Source organism: Dipteris shenzhenensis, chromosome 21, assembly GCF_047967505.1.
Source record: "Dipteris shenzhenensis isolate YYH24624 ecotype China chromosome 21, Dip_SZ_1.0, whole genome shotgun sequence".
NCBI classification, from domain to species: domain Eukaryota; kingdom Viridiplantae; phylum Streptophyta; class Polypodiopsida; order Gleicheniales; family Dipteridaceae; genus Dipteris; species Dipteris shenzhenensis.
Window position 1 is genome coordinate 13455220 of NC_141616.1, and position 25214 is coordinate 13480433.

Consider the following 25214-nt stretch of genomic DNA (forward strand, 5'->3'; position numbering starts at 1 on the left):
CACCACATATCGAACACCGATCAAGTGTTTTGGTTGTGGAGAAAATCACCGCATAGTGGAATGCCAACACAAGGGTAACAATATTACATTCCAACCTGTGTGCAGGGAATATGAAGTTGGGCATGCCTACATGGACTACCCACTAAGAGCAAAGCCTCAACCAACCATTGAAGAAAAACCCGGTGTACCCCTGGGGATGATAAGTGTGGAAAATCACAGTGTGGCAACACAAGGTGTGGTATCACAGCCAATCTTGATCGTAACGAGATAGTAGAAAGAACCGGCATGGCAAAAAATCCTTTCCACTCAACTTCACATACCTCAGTATGCATCTAGCCGCATCGAAATGCGGTTTCCTTGGAGCTTGCATAAACTGACTTACCAACCCAACAGCATAGCTCAAATTTGGTTTGGTAATAGTCATATAAATCAAACTTCCTACTATGCATTTGTACATAGTAGGGTCTTCCAGAAGCTCACCTACATCTGCGGTCAACTTCACATTCTACTCCAAAAGAACTGAAATAGGCTTACAGCCTATCATCCCATATTTGGACAGCATGTCCAATCCATACTGCCTCTGCAAGAGCCATATCCCACTTGTGGATATAATCACCTCAATGCCCAAGAAGTAACGCAGCTCTCCCAAATCCTTCATCTCAAACTTCTGCTTCAATAGCATTCTCACATGAAGGATATCTTCATCACTATCACCTGTGATGATCAAATCATCAACATAAATGACAAGCAGCATAATACCTTTCTCTATTTTTCTCACATAAAGTGAGAAATCTACCGTGGAAATTTGAAAGCCAATAGTGACAAGATACTGTCCTATCTTGTCATACCAAGCTCTAGGTGCTTGCTTCAAGCCATACAAGGCTTTCTTCAACCTGCAAACAAACTCAAGATGAACAGCATGCACATAACCTGGTGGCTGCTCCATATAGACCTCTTCTTGCAAATCACCATGCAAGAAAGCATTCTTTACATCCATCTGATGTAAAGACCATCTCTTTGAAAGAGCATCAGATGCCATTACAAAACACTGCAAAAATATTATGTCACTGCAAAAACCACAACTTCTGCCTCACAAGGGCAAATCTGCAAAACTGACTAAAGTGGTATTTGACCACACAGTCACTTCCTAGTGACGATTTTACATCAACATGCAATAATAATGATTTTGTCACTCCCAATATCTCTATGCACAGGCATACGATGCAATTTCTACGACAACTTTTCACCAACCTGTGGAACAATGGCCGTACAACAAAACAGGGCACTTTTATGAGTGCCTGCGGAAAACTTCCGCCACCAAAACGGGCCCCGAAATGGCATATACTACCCTCTCGCCACACCGTGAAAGGCATTCCAATCTGAGACAGTGCACTCTTGCACTTTGCGACTATGCTACCTGCAGAGATTTGCTCCCAAACTCGAGAAAGGAAAGCAACGCTGATCCTCTTACCAAGACACCGCGAACTTGGTTTGCTTCCTTGAGCTCTTTACCATGAACTGAGCTCTGATACCATGTGAAGAGAGTGGGAGAGAAGTAAGGAGTCTCACTTGCAGCTTTCTCACATACACAATGGGGGAATACACACAAAGGTGGAGGCTGAAAATAGTTTTTCTCTTCTTAGTTGTGAAAGCCAAAAGAACTCTCTCTTCGTACAAAAGGAATAGATGAGCCCTATATGTGGGTCTCAAACCAAACTCAGCTAACCTAGGTGGCATACTAACTGAGCCACTAACTAGAGTACATAAAGATAGTTGTCATCCAGCTATTATTCATGGGCGGTGTACCAATCGCACCTGCAGCTAACAAGTCGGTGACATAAATGTATAACGGTCACACTGGCATATCACGAGTGGAGCTCGATATCTCAACATGATGCAGAGGTGAATTACACCACAACAGAAAGAGAAGCCTTGGAAATGATCTGCAGTATGAAAAATTTTGACACTATCTATTGGCTACTAACTTTATCTTCTACACAGATAATCAAGCCTTATTATATCTTGTGAATTGGCCATGTACCACAGGCCGGATCACTCAATGGCTTCTACTACTACAAGAATTCAATTTCAAAATCATGGTGAGAAAAAGAGCTCAACATTTCTTTGCCGATCACATGTCACTTAAGCCAAAAGGAATAGAAGATGACCTGCCAGATGCTGCAATATTTCAAATAGACATTGTGCTTGACTGGTGTGTAGACATCATTGGGTACTTAATGGCAAGAAGACCACCTCCTAAAATGAAAGTAGTGGATGCCAGAAACCTAATTCCAAAAGCTGTACCCTATCAACTCATTGCAAGGCAACTATACAAGATGGGCAAGGACCAGGTTTTAAGGAGATGTGTAATGCCACATGAGAAAAGAAAAATCGTACTCTTATTTGCATACCTAAAGAAAAAGTGAAGGGCAAAGCATAATAAAATATAAACTGCAGCACTAGTAAGCATCCCATCATTCAACAACAACATTTTGGCCATCCTACGAAGTGGTTTGCACTAGCGAAGCCAATGACAAGAATGGTGAAAATTGAATCACCATGAAACCAACGGATGCAAGGATACAATGAAGAGGTGAGTGGAGAGCAAGAATCGAAGCTCGGGTAAGAGGACTGTGGATGGTGACTGAAGAAGAAGAGGCTCCAAACTGAAGAGAATGAGAAGGCCGAATAGGTCACCAAAAATAACATTAAATAAAGGAGGAAGAAGGGAAGGACCAAGAGAGTCAAGAACACCCATTCCCAAAGGATTCAAGTAAGTTCTAGGAAGAATCGAAAAGTAGATCCTCACACTTATCATAAGGACAATGTTTGAGTATAGCAATACAAGCAACGATGGATATGTTTGGGACAAGCCCACTACGAAGTCCATCCTGAGATGCCGAAGAGACAAGGACCAAAGATAAGACCGCAATTCCAAAATACATGGGATGAGAGGTAGAAAATCCTCAATCCCGTCTATAAAGTCTTTGACAAATGATGACAATATTGCAAGTCATCACAGATGAAGCGTACCTAATGTACCTACCATGATTAGTACCCAGATAATCACCTTGCCACATAAGGAACCATTCCAAAAATATGGATTTAATTTCATCAGTTCATTCAAAGTCGCCACGCACCTAGCAAAAACAAACACATCATGTTGGCAACCGGTTATGTCACCAAATGGGCCAAAGCAAAAGCCTCGAGGGATAGCATAAGGATTATTTTATGAGAATATAATCTATAGATTTGGGTGTCCCATTGAAATCGTGTACGACCAAGGGATTCAATTCATTAATTCAATGATTGGAATCATAACAAAGGAGTTCTTGGTTCAACATAAGAAATTGATAATCTACCATCCATGTGCAAATGGTTAAGCCGAAACAATTCTCACACAACATGGTGAACGAGCACCAAAACATTTGGAATCACAAACTCCAAACAATGCTATGGGCTTATCAAATGACATTCAAGATCACTACAAAGCATACTGCATTCCAGATGGCATTTGGTCATGAGGCAATTGTACCAATGAAAATCATGTTGACAAGCCTAAGGGTGGCCATCCAACATACAAATGTCCAAGAAGCCGCCCTCCAAAAATGGCTAGCCGAATGGCATCAAAGGTATTTGCAAATCATTGCTAGGTTGTCAAGTGTTAGTTAATTGTTTTATTGCATTATATGGTTTATCCTCACCAAGCTAAACCCCCATATATCCTAATAGTTACTATAATATGACTTATTGGAATGCAATTAGCTTAAAACGTATACACGATATATTGAAAATACAAATTTCATTTGTAAGAGAACATCTAATTCATGCTAGCTATTTCATTTCACACACCTTCCCATATATATAGTACACTGAATTTCCGAATCCTACGATGGACAATTTCTTAATAAAACACACTTGTAGATTTAAAATTTTATTAACCGTAGATCTCAGAATATATGATGCCTTTTTCTTATCCTTTCCCTTGCAATATCTAAGTGAATGGTGGAATGTGTCAAGATATCTACCCTATCCTTTTTTACGTTCACTCTAACTCATATATTTCCTTGTTTTTAAAGCACAACAATTATGGCTGAGACCCAACCAGTGTCTTCCATCTCTTGTATAAATAAGCTGGCATACTCGGGGTTCATACCTTCATCTAAGCAAGGCAAGCACTCCGTGTAAGATCTCAATCTCTTGAAACTCTTGTTTCAATAAGCTCGCATACTCGGAGTTCATACCTTCATCCAAGCAAGGCAAGCACTCCATATAAGTGCTCAATCTCTAGAATCAATTGTATGGAGAAGGTAACTCAGTGCATAGAAGGGGGTAGATGGCAGGGGAAGACTGCACTCCCTCCCCTTATACAAAGGGCACTTGGCCTCCCTTCTCTTCATCAAGTGAAGCCTTACAAAGACCAGTAATGAAGGATTTCGAGTAGCAGAACTGTTTCAATTTTGCAGCCCCTTGGCAACACTTTGTATCTGCAATGTTGGAGATGGGTCAATCTTATGTTGACTGTTGTAGCTAAGAAACTATTGTCAATTACAAATCATCCATGCCACTAAAACTTAGGAGTTGTTCGCTATGGGCTTCTTATAATTAACAAAAGTAAAGGAGTTTGGTAACCCTCGAGATATTTTGATATTCCGTAGAGTCGATTACATTCATGCCTCACCTGAGCCTGAAATTTCAATTAGTGGAATAGAAGCCGGCGTGTCATGGTCTAGCATTCACAAACTGTTAATGCAATGCATTTGTATAGCTGACCCTGTTCATGAAGAAATTGCACAACCTGATTCCTATGCAGCCTTTGTCAGCTCTCATATGACTTCTCACAATCAATTTCACTTCATTACAATCACTGTTGAAAATGTAGTTTTTAATACTATCCCTGAAGAAGACACGAGATATAGTCCTTTGTGACAAAACTCAATAAAAGAATTGGCTGATTTAAATAGGTGGCATTTCTGAAATTCAAATGTTCGAGCACAATTGGAAGCACATGGAGCAATAAACTGAGTCATTCTCATGTTCTGCTCTCCACAAAGAGATTACTTGAATAGATTTAATTTCAACTATTTGCATGCTTGATGATTAAACTGCACTTGGGACATTGGCATAACATAGCCATCACAAATTAATTAGTAGAACCTTGAAGTAATTCGGAATTCTAATACAAGAGCAACAATTTGAATTAACATCTGTTCAGCACCGCACACATATTTGAACCCTGCCAACATTCCCACAAAGTCAATGCAGAGTTTGCTGGTCTAGCTGACTTAAAAATCGCATATTGCAGACTTTGGCAAAACCATCATAGGACATGCAATCTGCAGGTCCTCCACCAACCAATCTGTTACCCTCCAAAGAAAACATCAAATGAATGCTGTATGCTTGGAGCTTACCTGTTTTAAGACAGGTGCACATGTAAGTCTATCAGCCCATGTGCTTGTCATCATCAATCAGAAAAAGCTGCTTCATTGATCAAAAATCAATTTAAAAACCACCTCATATGTTCAAGACAATAAATGGGTCGGGTTTTAGACACAATGCTTTAAGGTTAATGCATGTCGCAAACAATAGAAAGAGCCTGGGGGGTTCACAACCTACATTACTGAAGGTTTTTTGTGGTAAACTCTCTTTCAAAACTTCAAATGAGCAAACAGTCTGTCATTCTTCCTCCTCTCAGCATGCAGGACTTATAGGTAGACAGGGCAGAATGCTCACATAGCTACACAAATATCAGACACACTGAAAATACAGATTCACTCTTGCTTTTCCAATTCCGCCATTCTTTCTATGATCGCCTGCAGAAATTCCACACCAAGGTAATTAACTCTCTCTCTCTCTCTCTCTCTCTCTCTCTCTCTCTCTCTCTCTCTACACACACACACACACACACACACACACACATATATATATATGTAATTTATTTATTTATTTATTTACCAAAATATTGTAGCAGAAATATACCAGAATATGAAAAAAAGCACTTTTGACAGCTCTGAACTTTCCATTTCAAATTATGAAAGATGTCAAAATAGATTCAAGAATTAATCCTTCAAATTTTTAAAAGACATTAAATTCTCCACTTATAGAAAATCCACATCCTAGTGAAAGGAATGGCATTCCCCCATTCTGGGAACGGCCAAAATGGTGTTCTGCATCACCTTCCGCTATTCCCGTGGTGTCTGGCCTTTGAAATGGTGCTCCCCCATTCATAAACGGGGAAGCATGGTAACTATGCTTAGAAAGGTCCGTCCAAAAAGATAATGCAGCCAAGAAAGAAGCAAAGGATGCGATACCTAAGAAATCAAAGAGTATTGAGAAGAACCACATGGGATCTCATGCCCAGACCAGCCAACAAGAAGGTGATGAGGACCGAATGGATCTATAAAGCAAAGTACAAGTTAGATGGCACTCTCGAGTCTCGACAAGTATAAAGCTAGGTTGGTGGCCAAAGTTTATGCACAGATTGATTGTGATGAGACTTTTGCCCAGACAGCTCACACATGGAGACTATTGACGGCAATTTGCATCGCCTGCTCACTTCAAGTGACCCATCCATAAAATGGATGTGAATCTGCCTTGCTAAATGGAGACTTGGAGGCAGAAGTTTACGTGGAGCAGCCATAGGGCTTCTAGTCACAGACTGAAGAAGGCTGAAACAGGCCCCTACAGCATGGTACCAACGCATCAACAACCACTTCACAGAGGTTGCCTTTCTCAAAGTCCATCAAACCCCAACCTGTATCTATGGATGACCTGATCACCAGTCATGATCAGGTCATCCATGTATAGAATCACTATCAGCTCATCGAGATCACCAGTCATGATCGGCAGTGATTCTATACATGGATGACTTGATCATGAAAGGTGATCTCAATGAGAAGATAAGATCGAATCGGTCTGACAGAGAAATTTGATACGACTCACATTGGGCTTCGTTATTTTCTCGGTATAAAGATATGGCACAAGTAGGACAAAATTTTCAATTCACATAAGAAATATTGCCTAGATCCTTAAGCAGCTCCAATTGGAAGTTTAGTGTCACCAAGCTGTAAATATCCTAAGTCAAAGGATTGAGTTGACCACTTATTTGATCATAATTAAAGAGTTTTCCATTTGTGTTAATTATGGTCAAAGAGTTCCTTTAATGGTCAAAGATACTTGACTCTGGTCAAGTAAGCCTGATTTCGATCGGGCAGACTTGGTTTATTACCAAGAGGGTTAAGTGCGGTTAACCAAAGAACCACAAAGCTGACTACGGTCAGAGAGTGTTGACTTCGATCAACGAGACTTGGCATGCGCCAAGAGGGTTAACTATAGTTAACCGAGTTGTGCCAACTTCAGTTAGAGAGATGTGCCAACTTCGGTTGGAGAGATGTGCCAACTTCGATTGGAGAGACTTGGCCATAATTAAGCCAACTCGACTGTTGGTCAAAGCCCCCTTAATTATGATCAAGAGTGTTGACTCCAATCAACCAGAGAATATATATATATATATATATGTTATGTGCACACATATGTTCAAGGGGGACGCTCACAGTGACTAGAATTAGTCGAAAGATTATTTGCATGCAAAAGCGCTAACCATTAATGGGTACCATGGTTGTGCGCTTTAGTTATTTATTGCAGGTATCAAGTGGGGTTGAAAGCCAAGCGCTATGGAGCCTAACAAGCATCTAGGAGGACGTTCACATGACCAAGTTCTTCGAGGACTCCAGAAGTTGCCCTTTAGTGGCATGTAACTAGTTTCTAGTTAGGAAAGTTGACAAGTGGCATGTTGCCAAGAAAGAGAGCCAGAGAGCTCATGTAATATTACACGTTTTCGATTTTTGTAACTCAGCCCCCACGCTGAACTCTCTGTACTCAAATCTATAATGAATAAAATTTCGGGGGGGTCCAGCCCGACATGTTGTCCTAGGCCCTAGTTGCTTGGAGAGAGAGAGAGAGTGGTTTGTTGTTATGCCATGGCACGCAGAAGAGAGAGAGAGAGAGAAAGAGAGAGAGAGAGAGAGAGAGAGAATTGTCATTTGTACAGCAAGCGAAATTACATTGGTATCAGAGCCAAGGCTCATGGTCTCCTTAGGCTGTGACGATCCAGTAAGAAGGTGTCAACCAGCGCTACGGGATTGTTTGGCGACCTGAACCACACACGTCAAAGTCCATCGTGAGTGTTTAATCATGGCAGTAAATCGGTGATGTGTTTGCAACACCAGGAGTTATGCTTCCGCCAAAAATTATTGAGTTTTGGGCAGACGGGTAACTTGCTGAAGAAAGCCCCGAAAGAGTTGTATGGGTGTTTTCTATAACCCAAGTACCAAGCTCTACGGCAACGCAAGTACCTGTGTGGCAAGTAACGATCTCCATAGCGTGAGACTGTCAATTATATCTATGCAAATATGCAACAAATGCATAAGACGAATCTCTGGCGCTTTTTCTAAGTTCCTTGTGAGATCGAAAAAAAGGGTTGACGGGCGACATGCAAACATCCGACGCCTTATTTTTGTGTGAAGTAGTTTCAAGGCGAAATACTAGGTGCCAAGTTATGGCTGCGTTCTCAAGAGGTCTCCAGTGCATAGGCCTTTGCTATTCCATTCCAGCTTATGCAAATAGACGAAAAATTACGAATGGCGATAAGTCCAGTGCAACGAATCTCAAATGACGAGTATTTTTTGCACTTGTAGGCCAAGGGAAAAATCAAACGGGTCTTGTACTGGGGACACAGAGAGGATGGCACAGATGCTGACGTGGCCAAGGTGCCAGCTAAGAAAAAGCATGCAGCATCAAAGACAATAAAGACTCGGGAATTTAAAGATGGTGGAAAGTTAGTCAGATTTGCCACCTTGAATGGCCAGTATGGTCAAGCCGAGAAGGCAATGCAGTTTATAAGGCAATTTGATCCTGCCTTTGGTTCTGAAAATTTCAGCAAATCTCCAAGCTTCAAATGGTTGGTTTGCACTTGACTCGCACAGCAGGTGCATGGTGGAATGCCCGAACAGTAAATGCACAGCTCCCAAGAAGTGGAAGGGCTTCAAGAAAGCCTTCTACAAGCAATTCATGCCCAAACAATTTCGGGATCATGTTCTTCTTGCTTGGTAAAGTTTGCATATGACACCCCAGGATACAATTGAGACTTATAATCAAAAATTATGGGATTCATATCTGCAAATTTCTCCCTTTAAGAAAGTCTCAGATAAAACCCAACTCAAAAAATATCGGGCGGGACTCACTCCCAAGATTTAGGCCCAATTGAATACCAAGCATATCACAAACCTTTCGGATCTTATGCATGCAGCCAGTGTGGCTAGTCTCATGTACATGCAAGATCCTACTACCGTGCCTTCACTTCAGACCGGTGTACCGAGGGATAAAAAGCCAACCACCCCCAAGTTTGAAACAAGAGAGTTTCCCAAGGCTCAGAAGAGGGGATGTTAGCCTTAGAAGCCGAGGGGAAACCAGATACAAAGGCCCTATAAGGGAAGGCCATAGTTTACCCCTGAACAGATTGAAACTTTCGGGAAAGAGGATAAATGCTTCAGATGCAGCAAAGAGGTGCATGTGGCTGCCCAGTGCCCAGAAAAGCCTTCAACACCGAAGGGAAAAGAGGCAGAGAAGCCACGGGGACCGCACAAGCCAATGGCAAGAGGAATTCCTAAGCATACTGGGACATGTTTCAAACCCACATGAACAAGAATTGATGCTATCATGGGGCAAAGTCAGAGACTAGCAAGCGCTGATTTTATTTAATCCACGGGCTATCGACAATTTTATATCAGAGGATTTAGCCCTAAGGCTGGGAATAGAGACGGAGGAGTTAGATAGGACTTTGGATGCCGACCAAATGTTCTATGGAAACCCTGTGCCAGTCACTCCCTTGATAGGGAAGCTCTGTCTTCATGTACAGAGTTATGTGGATCAGGAAGACTTCTTTATTTCTCCACTGAAACATCACGATATAGTCTTGGGTATGCCTTGGTTCCATCGCAAGGCAATGAAGTTGACTCTTCTTGAAAGAGTGTTGGAGTTTGTACATAGGGGCAAAGTACATTGCATGGTTGCTAGGACTAGAGGTGAAGCTATTCCCATTGTATCAAATAGCTCGATTGGAAAAGAAACAAAGTCTGCAGTTTCAGCTTACATGGTTTTTGTAAAAGAGAGAGATGTTGAAATGCATGCTGAAATAAGTGAGGCAGATCAGAATAAATTTCAGTTTCTTGAAAATTTTAAAGATTGCTTTTCTGACGCTTTACCTGGGGAGTTACCCCCTGAGAGACCTGAGATCATGGCATAGAACTCCTTCCTAGTAGTGAGCCACCCAATAGGCCCCCATACAGAGTTAGTGCAACTCAATGAGAGGAGATTATGGCTCATGTGCAAGACCTGTTGTCCAAGGGGCTGATTCAGCCCAATTCTTCTCTTTTTTGCTCCCCTGTACTGCTGGTGCGAAAGAAAGATGGTTGATTCCGTATGTGCGTCAATTATCGCACTCTAAATAAAATGACAATCAAGAATAGATTCCCTATTCCGCATATTGATGATGTGCCGGATCAGTTAAATGGAGCTTCAGTTTTCAGCATATAGACTTAAAGAGTGGCTATCACCAAGTGAGGATACAGCCTCAAGATGTGCATAAGACAGCGTCCCGCACTACTTTTGGGTTGTATGAGTATCTGGTGATGCCTTTTGGATTCACTAATGCCCCAGCTACTTTCAATAGGATAATGGATGGTATCTTCCAACCCTACAGACAGCTCCTGGTACCTTTTTCGATGACATTATTGTATTTTCCAAGTCGGAAGAAGAGCACAAGGAACATCTTGATATAGTATTTCTAGAGCTGAGAAATCACCAACTCTATGCAAACAGCAAGAAAAGTGAATTCTTCCTGGAAGAGATCCATTACTTGGGGCATATAATATCCAAAGATGGGATACGAATGGATCCGGCAAAGATCCAAGCCATTCAGGAATGGCCAGAGCTGAAATCTGTGCATGAAGTCCAAAGTTTCCTAGGCTTGTGTTCTTACTACAGAAGATTTATCAGGCATTTTGCGGATATAGCCGCTCCACTACACGATCTTACGAAGAAAAATGCAACTTTCAGATGGGGAATTCCACAAAAGACAGCATTCACCACACTCAGAGAGACTGACTACAGAGCCAATCTTGATAGTTCCAGATTTGTATCAGCCTTTTGATATGGATTGTGATGCTTGTGGGGAATGTGTTGGGGCTGCATTGCATTTGAATGGTCATGTAGTGGCCTATGAGAGCAGGAGACTCCAGGATGCAGACAGATATTTGGGAATCTATGAGAAAGAGTTGTTGGCGCAAACTTTACAGTTAAAACAGATCACCAAAGTCTGAGACACTTTTTGACTCAGACAAAACTGTCCGAGAAGCATATGAAATGGGCAAATATGCTGTCAATGTATCATTTTCAGATTGTCCATACTCCAGGAGTTCGGAATAGAGTGGCAGATGCCTTGTCCTAAAGACCCCAGGTCAACGATGTGACTATTGCTTATCATCACGACTTGGAAGATAGCAATATGCTAATGATGCAGATTTTGGTGAGATTTTACAACAAATGCAAGAGGGGCAGTCCGCCAGTCACTATTCCCTAAAAGATGGGTATCTAAGCCTATGCATCACCCGGGAGATGAGGAAAAATATTTTGGAAGAATGCCATGCACCTCCCTATGCTGGGCATAAAGGAATTACAGCAACAGCTCAAGCACTAGAGAAGTATTTCTTTTGGCCAGGGATGCGGAAAGATATACATTAGTTTATTACTAAATGCCTTACTTGTCAAAAAGTGAAGTATGATAGACGGAAGGCACCTGGCCTACTTATGCCTCTTCCCGTGCCACAGGCACCGTGGGAAAGTATTGCAATGGACTTCATTTTTTATTTGCCAAGATCAAAGTTGTGATTTGGACTTATCATTGATAGATTTAGCAAGCAAGCTCATTTTATTCCAGTTTTCAAAACCATAAAGGCAGATCATATGACCAAGCATTTCATGGCACAGATCTTTAAGCACCATGGTATGCCTAAGTCCATTGTCAGTGATCAAGGTCCCAGAATGATCAATCTACTCTGAAGAGCTTTATTTGATAATATGGGGATGAATCTGAATTTTTCTTCTTCTTTCCATCCCCAAAAAGATGGTCAAAGTGAGGTAGTTCTACAGCATTGGATATGCTGAAATGCTACGTGGGTGACCAAGGTTCAGAGTGGGAAAGTACCTACCATTGGAAGAGTTTGCTTACAATAATACAGTTCACAGCTCTACAGGGAAAGCCCCTTTTGAGGTCATCTATGGGAAGGTGATCCTACCACCTATCCTGAGGACCAAAGATGAAATATTTGCAGCTGATCAGTTTGTGACAGACCTCCAGACAGCTTTCAGCCAAGTCCGGACAGCAATTGAAAGGTCTCAAGAAAAGCATAAAAGAGTTGCAGATAAGCATAGGAGACAGTTAGATCTCAAGGAAGGGGATTGGGTACTTTTGAAGTTCGAGAAAGCTAGGCTCCACAAGTTTAAAGGCAAGCAGAAAGTGTATGCAAAGTTATCTCCCAGATACTATGGCCCTTTCAGGGTTACAGGAAAGATTAATGAGGTTGCATACAGGTTAGCTTTGCCAGAGTAATGGAGGATTCACAATGCTTTCCATGTGAGTCTTCTAAAGAAATTCCAAGGGCCAGAGCCTACGGAGCCAATAGCAGAGGATCCACCAGAAGTGGATGAGCTGGAGGAGGTCCTTCAGCCAGAGCAAATTGTGTACCATATAGTACATAAAGGCCCTCAAGGCAAGGAATTTTACAGATATCTTGTAAAATTATACGGCATTGGATGCCAAGTGGATGGATGAAGACATGTTGTCTGATCATCCACAGCTTTTGGATGTTTACAAGGAAGCTTTTCAATTGAGGTCAACTGAATAGAAGCCGAGGGGATGTCACCAAGCTGTAAATATCTTGCATCAAAGTATTGAGTTGACCACTTATTTGATCATAATTAAAGAGTTTTCCATTTGTGTTAATTATGGTCAAAGAGTTCCTTTAATGGTCAAAGAATTGACTATGGTCAAAGATACTTGACTCTGGTCAAGTAAGCCTGATTTCGGTCGAGGAGACTTGGTTTATTACCAAGAGGGTTAAATGCGGTTAACCAGAGAGCCACAGAGCTGACTACGGTCAACGAGTGTTGACTTCGATCAACGAGAATTGGCATGCGCCAAGAGGGTTAACTACAATTAACCAAGTTGTGCCAACTTCAATTGGAGAGATGTGCCAACTTCAGTTGGAGAGATGTAGCCAACTTCGGTTGGAAAGAGTTGGCCATAATTAAGGCGCCTCGACCGTAGGTCAAAGCCCCATTAATTATGATCAAGAATGTTGACTCCGATCAACCAGAGAATATATATATATATATATGTTATGTGCGCACATGTGTTCAATGGGGACGCCCACAGTGACTAGAATTAGTCTAGAGATTATTTGCATGCAAAAGCGCTAACCATTAATGGGTACCATGGTTGTGCACTTTAGGTGGGGTTGAAAGCCAAGCGCAATGGAGTCTCACAAGCATCTAGGAGGACGTTCGCGTGACCAAGTAATAAATAAAATACCTTCGGGGGGGTCCAGCCCGACATGTTGTCTTGGGCCCTAGTCGCTTGCAAAGAGAGAGAGAGAGAGAGAGAGAGAGAGAGAGAGAGAGAGTGGTTTGCTGTTATGCCATGGCACACAAAAGAGAGAGATAGAAAGAATTGTCATTTATACAGCAAGCGAAATTACAATTGGAAGGAGGCAATTACTCTGATAGAGGTTGGAACAAGGAAGGTAAGTACCCACTAGCACGAGGAAGTACCGCCAGTTGGTAGGGGGTCTTTTCAACCAACCCAACCCAACATTGCTTTCCTAGTGCCAGTTTTCTTTGCAGCCAAGGGAGAGGCACTACAAGGCTTGGTTGCCATATGTCAAGGGTACCACAAGTTACATGATCACGTTCTGAACAAGAACTGATTTCTATGGGTATTGTGATTCAGGTTGGGCTGGAGACTGGGACACTCAACATTCCACGTTTGGTTATTTTTTCTTGCTCAGGTCAAGAGCCATTTTATGGCTCATTAGGAAGCAACCAACAATCGCCTTCTCATCCACCAAAGCAGTATTGTGATTCAGGTTGGGCTGGAGATTGGGACGGGGGTAGGAATCAGTGTGTAGATAGGTGCTGCAGGCCTCCATCTGAGGCTGACGTAGGCACTTACAGGCTACATTGTGTAGCAGTCTTTGTGCTGCATATAGTCCCTGGTCTGGGCCTTCTATAGATCAGGCCTGTGGCCAAGCAGTCGACCATAACGGTCATCTGGTACAGACCTGGCCGGGTCAAACAGACCCCCCAGTCAGCCCATTTGGGTCGGCCTGATCTGAGCCCTCCCCAGTCCTATATAAGGGCCCTTTTGCTGGCTCTTAGGCCAACCCACTAGAGTACTTTTACAAGGCACGCAGGAGCCCTAACAGAGCCTTTTGCCCTCATCTCTCACTTTCTGGCGGCCATCCTTGGCTGAAGTTTTTCCCAGCACATGTTGGTTGTTTGGTACTCTCCCTTGAGCTCTTTTGCTCATGCTTATTGAGGAATATATTGAGGTCCTTTGGCATTCTTTGCTGCTGTTCTGTCTTCTGCATGTCTCCAGTTTATGGGTTCTTTCATTGTGTACCAGCTTGAGTGGGATCGCGGAGAGTGTGAGAGTTCATTAAGCAGACTTTGACACAAGGATGCACCTTTTCTTAGGCTACCACCATTTTGCTTTAAGTGTTTTCTACTCTTTATAAGAGATTTTGTGAAGCCTCTCCTCTCTTATTCTTCCCTGAAATCTGTTATGCCCTTTCAAGTGCATGTGTGGCATTCATAAGTTTTATTATACATGGCACTTAATTAAGTAACATGTTTTTATGTATCATGAAAATGGTTTAATGAAATTACTTGTTTGTTATGGCTAGAACATCTGGGAAGGTCCGTGATTAGCCAAGTAAGAAGCAAACAGTTTCAAAAGTATTGACGGAATACTTTCATGTATTACTGGTAATACTAGAAAAAAGTGTATTCATCCAATGGTTACTTTGATGGGGCCTTTGTGGATTGCTTTCAAAAGTCCTAACTAGATAGAGATGAAAAGCATCTGGACCAGAAATTCAAATGGTGTGAGGCTCTACTTTCACATATTTTGTTTGGGCTCAGGTAGAAAGTGATTGGATCATGAACTCATGTGTTAAGTCTGCCATGTCAGGATCGTCGGAAAAAGAATTGCCTGTAAACGCACTGATAGCCAAGTGTAATGACATGTAAAAACAGCTATAATGGCATGAAAATGACTGCATAGCATGTGATTTCAGTGTCTAAGACCATCGTCAAACTGGGTCCAAATGAGATGCTAAATGACCAAGATATGTGCACCTAAAATCGGGTGTATTTCAAGTATCATTGATTTAGGCAACCCCTTGACATTTTGACCAAAAGGTCGCCATGATTAGGATGTCAAAAAGAAGTTGGTGCAATTGGCTCCTGTGTAATTCAATCTCCAGACTGTCCTATGGGTACGCTAGCCTAACTGATATAGTTGACGTAGGAGCAAAATAAAGCCATAAACTTTTATTTCCAATTACTAAAATAAAACATAGCAAAAAAAAAATGACATGGCATCAGTGAGCGCATCAATGTGCAACGTGCAAGTGCTGTGCATGTGCTGAAGTGTCAACTGCTAGCTGTACAGTGATGATGTAGCAACCGTCAGAGAATTAGGGTCGACTCCCTGTTTGTAACCCCCAAATGAGAGAGGCTGCCATGTGGGCAGCACACAGGCTGCCACATGGACTGCAAGCTGGCATCCTACTTAGGTTTGGTTGTACTCTCCACAACAGGCTGCTCATGGGCCTGGAGTGAGGGAGGGAGACAAGGCTCAGCAAACAGCCCAATGTGTGGGTTGCAGGAGAAGACCCAGCCAGGAGGGGGTTTATAGGCCCCAAAGAGCTGGTCTAGTCAGCCAGCCAGTAGAGCCAGTCATCCCTTCACACCTCGCTTTCCGTTCCTTGGAAACACCTCCTCTCTGATCTGACAACACCCTTCAAAGTCACCCCTTTGCTGGTCACCCGAACAGTCCACTCCTCGAATACAGTCCTCTTCAAAGACACCACCAAACAGCACCCTAATCCCTCCGCCCCTCGGGTCTCAACCGTGGCTCTGATACCATGTGAGAAGTGCAGCGGAAAATGAACGGGAGGGAGGGGGGGGGGGGGGGAGAGAGAGAGAGAGAGAGAGAGAGAGAGAGAGAGAGAGAGAGAGAGAGAGAGAGAGAGAGAGCACGCCTCACACACACACACTGAGAAAGAGAGAACGGCACAAGAGAACTGCAAGTGATCTCTAGAGAAAACCCCGCTACAACTCGGGAAAACCACGGAAACAACGGGCTGCTCGAGAGCTCGGAACACACAGCTCAACAGCCAAGTGAACTGAGAGCACGAGGGAGTGGATGACCTGCTCCACTACCCTGCTCCTCAAGTGATGCAGTGGGCTGGCTCTGCTCCTCTGCCAGGCTCCACAAGCTACACTGCTGGAAGGACTGCTGGGAAATGAGGGGAGAGGAGCACACATACAGCCCAGCCCCCCCCCCCCCCCCCCCAGTCGTCCAGCATAGGGGGGCACCGGCCAGCCAGCTCATGAGGGCCGACCCTCTGCCCTAGGGACCCACCCCTTCAGCCTGCTATATAGGGCTGTCCAGGCCCTAAATGAGGGCACACCCCTCCCCAAAACAGGGCCTATAGCTAGCCAAGGTGGCCGACCTGCAGGTCGGCCCACCCACTGCTCTACAGCCCACAAATAGGAGCTCATAGAAGGCACCTAAGGGCAGCAGGGTGAGACACCTGCTCACACTACCCTGCATCCTCCCGGGGTACCTCCGTGGCCTGCATGGCATCACATGAAGCACTGGAAGGCCAGACTAACCTACTCTCACCGGGGCGGGCACACCCACAACAGAGGCACTCACTGTCTACCCTAGCCTCACTCACTGGGCGGGCACACCCACAATCAAGGCCCTCTCTCTTTATGATGACATCAGGAGATGTTGACCTCTAAAAGCATCAGCATCTTTCTGCATCCAGTCTCTTACATCATCTGGATCTGCCACCTAGATTATCCTGATGCAACCTTCTGATCCACCAGTTTGGATCCCATCCTTCAGTTATATCCCAAAATCAACACGCAACCATGTGACTCCGTACGTTGTTCTTCCAGCTCAGTAGTTGCCTTCCTCTTTTAGTTGTCAAAGTCGATTTCTTACTCAATGGTTTGATCACCAAGGCATACACCTCGTAGCTTCCGATTTCAACCTCCAAACAAACCCTAGTCTCTCAGATCTCACTTCCAGCACACCATCGTCACATAGCTTTCCAGTTAGTATATGGATAAGGTGAGTGCAATGCAAGAATGTTATAATTCAAAATTTCAAATTTATATGTCCACACAGATAGAACTCACGAGCACCAAACTCAGGACATAGACAACATAGAAAATTCAAAAACGCCTCAGAATATATTCCAGAAATCTGAGCCGAGCACTTTTACAAAGAGCTTCACCAGAGATCATAAAACATGCAGCAGTCTGCTGCCCTGGATGCTCTATGGTGAGCACAAACACTTCTACTTTTGTCCTTGCACCCCTCAGGTTGTGTGCTCCTCAGTGAGCTTCAGTGAGCTTCAGTGACTCAAGATGTGGGGGCCGCTTCCAATCTGGACTGTTGGTAAGAAGCTCCACTGCTGCAGTCATCCACTCCTCTACTCTCCAATACATCGTTGATCTACATACTAGAGTAGGGTGGAATGCCCAGAGACTGAGGGCCAGGAAGCCTGACTGGCCAACCCAGTCAGTAAAACCACCAACTCAGTCAGGCTTTCGCCTGACCTGCCACAAAGAGGGTCTTCCACCGAACCAACTGCCACAGACCAGCCAACTTCGTCTGTGGCTCTGCCGACCTGCTCATGCCTTTATAACGCTCTTTTATGCAGACTTTGTGCTGCTGGCTTTGCGTTCTCTTTCAAATGAGGGAGGATTTACATGATCCTTCAAGAGTAACCAGTGGGACTCTTAATTTTCATAAAACCCGCATCAATATTCCTCTTCAAGTTTCTTTTGGGTACAAATGCAGTGCTCTCCAGTCATTGAACATTTTAACATAAACGTTCTTGGATCCATATTTGTTCGTTAAAAGGTATGCTTTCAAGACACAAAATGGAATGAAGATTTCTACTCGTTTCTTCCATTTACCTTTTTACTTGTTTCTTGCAATTCACCAGCAAGGATGAACTCATCCAAGATCAAATAAACCTGGAAAGGATCAGAAACACTACATTATGAAGGGAAAAAAGCGGCCTACCAATGCTTACCTCAGAAACACAAGCAGACATGCAATCCCCATAATTTCAAAAAAGTAGCTCAAACTAGTCTCATTATAAAATTTTCTCATGTTCCATGACCTAAGAGCATTGCATTAAATGAAAATCAGGTTGCTAATCGGGAACAATCAAGCTTTGCTGACCTTGTGGAAGTTGAAAACCAAGTCAAGTTCACAGACATTGCTGAAGAAATGGTCTAAAATCTCCACAAATAAATGAATACTCTCCAGGTATGCTAGCTCATTGTCTGTAATATCTACACACATGGAAAAAAAAAGGCCTGCATACCGTCGGTATATCACCTTGTGTGTTCGGAACTGCGCATCAAAAAGCATGCACAATCAGTCTCTCTCTCTCTCTCTCTCTCTCTCTCTCTCTCTCTCTCTCTCTCTCTCTCTCTCTCTCTCTCTCTCTCTTCGTCGCTCAGCCCGGTCGTCCGTTCGTCGTTCAGCCCGTTTCTCGCTCGCTCAGTTAGTCAGCCACAGCGCGCTCTGTTTGCCACCTAACAGCTCCTAGCTAGCTTGCAGCACCAGCAGCGCCACCAGCCAGAAGCGCCGCCACCAGCCTCTAGCTTTGCCGTCACCTGCCAGCAGGAAAACCTAGAGTCAAACCAGACCCCAGGCTAGGGTGAGCCCTTGGCCTAGTCCTGGGGGGTTAGTGCTAATCGAAGGGCAGAATAATTGCACAGGTCATTATGGAGTTCCCCAAGACAAAGCTGTTCCCCTCGACTCCAGCCAACAGGAATCCTTCCTACGCTGATATGGCCTCTACACCGTCCCCCTATGCCTTAGCATACCACAGATTTCAGAGCAAAGGAGACCCACTTGAGAAGATTTACTTCCTACAACAAGAACTCAGAGATGCAAAACTTTGTATTGTTTCTCTGGTGAAGGCAATCTCAGAAATGAAGAGCAATGGCAAACAAGAGGTAATCCAAGAAGTATTACAGCAATGTAGTATTGCAGCCCCTGCACCACAGCTTGTGACCAAGGTACAAGAAATTGTCACTACTCAGCTCAAATCTATGGGACAGGAAATTACAGCAACAATGCATAACAAGATTGACAAATGTGATGTTTATGGAGAGGTACAAGAGCAAGGAGCCATAGCAAGAAACAAGAGGATCTTACGCATTGGGGGATTGCAAGACAATTGCACTAATTGTTTTGATAATGAAGGTGGCTACACTGAAGAAGAGATGAAGGTGGCATAGCCAACTTAAGAAGGCAATACCACAAATCGAATGGGATGAGAAGGACATTGGCCTTATCACCCAAAAAGGGAATCAAATACAGTACAATTGATGACCCTCACACAATGGCAATTCTCGATACCAGCTATGGTCTATCAAACTGCATAAAGAAAAGATTTCAAGAAGCAAGATTCTCAGACAAACCAATAAGCTGAAGGGTACTACAGTCTGGATATCTGAAGAGCTCACTCCCGACTCAGCTCAAGTAAAGGACAAATGAACTCAACAAAATGAAGGAAGCACCCAAAGAGGGCAAATGGGCAGTCTATCGAGATGGGCAAGCACTCATCCAAGATTTCAAACCTAGACCCAAAGACTCTCACTCTTAAACCGATGTTATTCAAACCGATTTCAAAGTAGTACTTTTTAAAATGTAGTTATGGTATAATAATTTCGAGCTGAGCTGCCATGAGCACTCCTCGACTCTCTGGTCTAGTCATTTTGACATTTTGCATGTTGTCTCATAGGCCCATGAGGCCTCTCTAGGACATTAATATAACTCTCTCTCTCTCTCTCTCTCTCTCTCTCTCTCTCTCTCTACACACACACACACAAGCTCAAAAATACCAAATCTATGGATAGAAAAGGAGCATACAGGGCAGCCAGGAAGGAGACAATTGGGGAGTTTGCAGAGACGATAAAGCAGATATCCAGGACTTCCAATAATAAATCTACAAATTCCCAACCTATAAGTGATGTGCCTCCTTAGTTTTCTGTGTTTGCTATTTATTAGCACTTACTAGTAAGAATGTTCCTAGTAAAGCAGGTAATACCCTTGGCACCCTTGTCTGCGAGAAGGCTTTCTATAGCACTCCATATGAGCATCTTTGACATAACTTGTACACCCTTCGGTCTCACAGGCCCGTGAGGTCTTTCACCTCCGATAATAAAGCATCCTTTCTTTATTCCTCTCTCAAGGGCCTCCAGCAACACTTGGATGCACTTCATACTTTCGTGAGACACGTGACTTGAAGTTCAACCTTGGAAAAACCAAGGTTATGATCTTCAATACACCCAGGGCAGCCATACACAAAGAACACTTCATGTTGGATGGGTTACCCGTCGAGGTTGTTGCATCCTACACATACTTGGGGGTTCTTTTCTCTGGCCTGATTCCCACGATGCAACCAGCAATGCGGGCCTAGCTGAGCATGGGATACGCTAAGCTTGCTAGACTTGATTGTCAGAGCTCTCATTCTCATTTCCAAGATCCCCAGAACCAAGCTCTTCACTCTAACTCCTTAGTCTATCCAACAGGTATGTATGGCAGCCCTACCTATTAGAGACAAAGTGGAGATGATTAAGGTTCTCTCGCTCTCACAGATTATCCGCAATAAGCCTTCAATCCTACATCAGGTAGTCCTGGTTGAGTTTGGAGCATCCCCACTATTATGGGGTCTATGATGATTCGGAGTAAGCCCTCGATCCCACATCACATTGTATAGGCAAAGTTCGCTATGACACCAATCCGAATTGATGCCATCTTCAAGATAGTGACATACATTCACAGGGTTTGGGCCTTGCCTAGTTGGAAACTAGAGTCATCCAAACGACTGGACGAGGGAGGGGTTAGCACGGCTTGGTACACATGCATATCCAAATGGTTTGCCAATCTAGATACTCAAATGGAACCCCCCCCCCCCTCTTCTAGTACAGCCTGATGTCACCAATTGGTATTTCTCCCAAGAAATAAAAAGAATTCTTTATCAGATTGACTACAGTCAAAGAAAGTTGACTTTGGTTAAGTAGAACAAGTTTTACTGTTTTTACTTTTGCTTTGCATTGGTAAAAGAGAACTGTGGGGATGCCCACAAGGGAGTAGCATTAGTCCAAAAACTCGGAATGCATGCATTTCGCTAACCTTTAATGGGTTAAAATATTGGTGTTTGTGTAGGACTTGGAAAAGTGCAAAAAGGCTCACAAATGATGGAGCAAGTGTCAAAAAGCACGTCCCACAAGGCCAAAAAGCACTAGGAAGATGGCGCCATTAAGGAGGCCCCACGAGGTTCTAAGAAGATCAAGAAAGCTACCCAAGGTGGGCTAAAAGCAAGAAAGCTCAGCTTTTGTAAAAGTAGCTTTAGAAAAGCAAGTCTAGCTTTTTGCTAGGCCAAGTCTATAAAAGAAGAGCCTTAGTGCTCCTAGATTCATTCAAGAGTTGTACTCAGCACGATGCTCTTTTATGTGCCAATTATACAAAGTTTACTATATTGCAATAAAGACCTTCGGGGGGGTTCAGCCCTTATTTATGGGCCCTAGTGTGTGTCTTCTCTATTCTCTCTCTCCCTCTCCAATTCATTTTGATTCCTAGAGCAAATCCGATGCTGCTCCTCATCAGATGAAGCTATCAGATGCTGTTTTCCCTGTTATCTATAAAATTCGCAATCTATCTTGGTGATTATTTGCTAGGAATCAAAGATCCAAACTGCGTTTCTACCAGAAGTGATTCGTCTTTAAGTTTTTGGGCTGATTACCAATTCGTTTTAGGGTTTCAAGGCTGATTACCACTTCATTTAGGGTTTCTGGCCCAGTTTCAGTGGTATCAGAGCAAAGGTTCACACCACTTCCCTTAGTGCTGACGATCCAAGAATAGGAGAACTTTCTAGAAGCACGACTAATCTACACGGATAGATCAACTCATTGATTATGTAATCTTATTGAGGAGAGAGAGGCCCGTCAAGCTTCAAAACAAGTCCAACCTTGATCTATTTCGACTCTTGAGTACATCATGGCCGACCCCAAAAAGCACGAGAGTTGACTTTGGATCGTTTCCAATCACAAGGCAGCTTAGTAATGCAACTTTTGATTTCAATCGTGGTGCCTATAGAGTTGGGTTCCAGTGTTGTTGATATATGGTTTGATCCAAATGTATATATGTCAAAGCTACACAGTACTATGGTTTTAAAGAATTCCTGGATGGGACTGACCCGGACATTGGACATCGGTTTCCTCCATTTGTTATTTAGGGAAACAAAAGAAACATATATTCAGAGCATATAATGTTCAAGTATTGTGATAGATACATATACAGGGCAATCATCAGCAAAGGATGAACTTTTTCTTCATGCTATGGGATGCAAAACCAAAGTTAGATCCTGAGCTGAAGTGCTAAGAAACCAAAGTATGCCAACTTGTCATTGGACAAGTGGTTTAAGAGATGTTCCTAAACATTTAAAGCTAAGTATTTTCTTTCATGTTTATTAAGATTGAGATCTAACCGTTGTGCTACAATACAAGGAAAAGGAGTGTATTGTTTCTCGTTGTCTATTTCAGGAAAACAAAGGCAGTACACACGCTTGGTTTGATTAGATATCACAGTTATACTCCCATGGATCTTGAAGCACTCTTCGTCCAAGTATTGGAGATAGCAAGAACATATGCCGAAGAAATATAGAGCTATGGAATTAATTTCTGTTAACCAGCAAAGTCGCATGTCAATTATGAATATAGGAGAATATTAATAGTTCAAGTATGCTTTGGAAAGTTTTATGGTGAGGCCAAGACTTCAGTTGAGAAGGTGTGAAATCCGTTTTCACACGGGTATTTATTCTGAGATATATTATCTTAGGCCCTGGAAGATCTAACTTACACAAGCTCAATTGAAGAATAAGGCAACAGAATTAGCTAAAGTCAAGGCTGTTATGAAGGATGGAAAATGGGCAATTTACCATGAAGACATAGCACTAATCAAAGAGTTTAAGTCCAAACCAAAAGACTCTCAGTCTTAAACTAATGCATGGCTAATTACTCTTTCAGACTATTATGTAGGTACTCGAAATAATTGGGGTTGCTTTTGCACTCCCTCGGAGCTTCCATGTGTCCTCCCTAAAGCAAATGTACCAGATGGTTTTTTTGCTGTCCCAAGACCTGTTGGTCTCCCATGGACATTAATAGACTCTCTCTCTCTCTCTCTCTCTCTCTCTCTCTCTCTCTCTCTCTCTCACCTGTCGAGGACTTAGAGCGGCGGGACAGGCCAGTTTCAGGCGAGATCATGGGACCATGGACCATATTCTCGTGCTCAGATGTATCATCGAGGAGGCGAGGGCACAGAAGCAAAGGGTTTATTATTGCTTTGTGGATTTCCACAAGGCATTTGACACCATTCATAATTTGAAGGTCAACTTGGGTAAAACCAAGGTTATGATCTTCTATACATCTCGAGCCATCATGCACGATGAGCATTTCGCATTTGATGGATCCCCTGTTGAGGTAGTTTCATCATACACTTCTCTTGGGGTCGTCTTTTCCGAACCCATCTTCACTATGAGACCCGCAATGCATGCATGCATGAGCAGAGGATATGCTTCATTGGCTAGACTAGAGAGGCAGTGCTTCCGCTCACTTTCAGGATCCACGGACCGAAGGGTTGCTTTTTGACTCCTTGGTCCGCCCAGCAGGGATGTATGGCAATCCATACTGAGGGCCAGACTTGTCGAATACAGAGTGGACCAGGGTGGAGCGGCTACAAGTTCTCATGTTATCACGATGATTCATGGTAAGCCATCCATCCCTCACCAGATCATTCGAGTGGAGTTTGGGTCACCCACATTACAACTAGATGCTGCATTTCATGTCATTACATATATCTACCGAATCAGGGAGTACGGGGATTAAACATCCAAGCGTAGCAAGATACCGTGGCTAGCACTATCCTCTTCTATGGCACTTGCAATAGGGGTAGACCAGAGATGCTGGTATGCACGCACAGAGAGATGGTTTGCAAAACTAGGGCTCCACATGGACAAACTATCTCCTTTCCAAGCACAGCATGGATGCTCCTTTCTCCCCCCTCCTATCACACGAGGTCAACCAAATTATCCGTGAGGATCTACTACAGCTACACACATTCCGGACTTGGTTGGGTCCGAGTGATCTTCTAGTGAAGCTGGGGCTCTACAGAGATCACTTCTTACTATCACAGCAGAGGGTTTCATTGATTACATAGACCCCCACTAGGCGAGACCTCGACATAGACCGTGACCCGGAGCCTGTGACCCGACAGCTCAGACAAAGGGTTGACTCACAGATCATACTTGAAGACATCCCCTCCTTGTTTAGGGTCGGAGCCCGAGCGATGGGGGTTACAGTGGCCCTGGTTAGACGCAGAGCTACCACAAGGAGACGTACTGGGACTGCACCCTTGGGGAGGTGAGAGCGCTCTATTGCTAACCTCATGCCTCCACTCCACAGCCTCATCCATCCTGTTATCCTGTTGCTGCTGATGACAATTATTATTATTATGATGATGTCGACAATGATGCTGAGATTGATGTACATAGTCGAGATATGACTATGTTGTACTTAGGAATTAGTACTGCCATTTTGCATTGGTGTGGATGCTCGTTTAGTAGCTCCACTACCACAGCTCATTGTATCAGGTTTTTCACTGTCTCATAGACCCATCAGTCTTCCGAAGACTTTAATAAACTCTTTCTTTCTTTCTTTATCCATAGAGCCATACCTCTCAGTACACGTATCCCTCTCCCGTACAGCCGTAC

The 25214-nt window shown here is 43.4% G+C and overlaps 1 protein-coding gene across 1 annotated transcript in view; it reads right to left on the minus strand.

The window, feature by feature from the left end:
- Positions 1-4955: 4955 nt before the first annotated feature.
- Positions 4956-25214, minus strand: part of LOC147888514 (SNARE-like superfamily protein) — a 28690-nt gene continuing 8431 nt past the window's right edge. The window contains exons 4-7 of the mRNA XM_087392727.1: positions 18611-18784; positions 18340-18399; positions 5734-5813; positions 4956-5411 (exon numbers count right to left, since the gene is read on the minus strand). Coding sequence (XP_087248853.1) covers positions 5772-5813; positions 18340-18399; positions 18611-18784 — 276 coding nt within the window. The 3' untranslated portion in view covers positions 4956-5411; positions 5734-5771. The remainder of the gene's footprint in view (positions 5412-5733; positions 5814-18339; positions 18400-18610; positions 18785-25214) is intronic.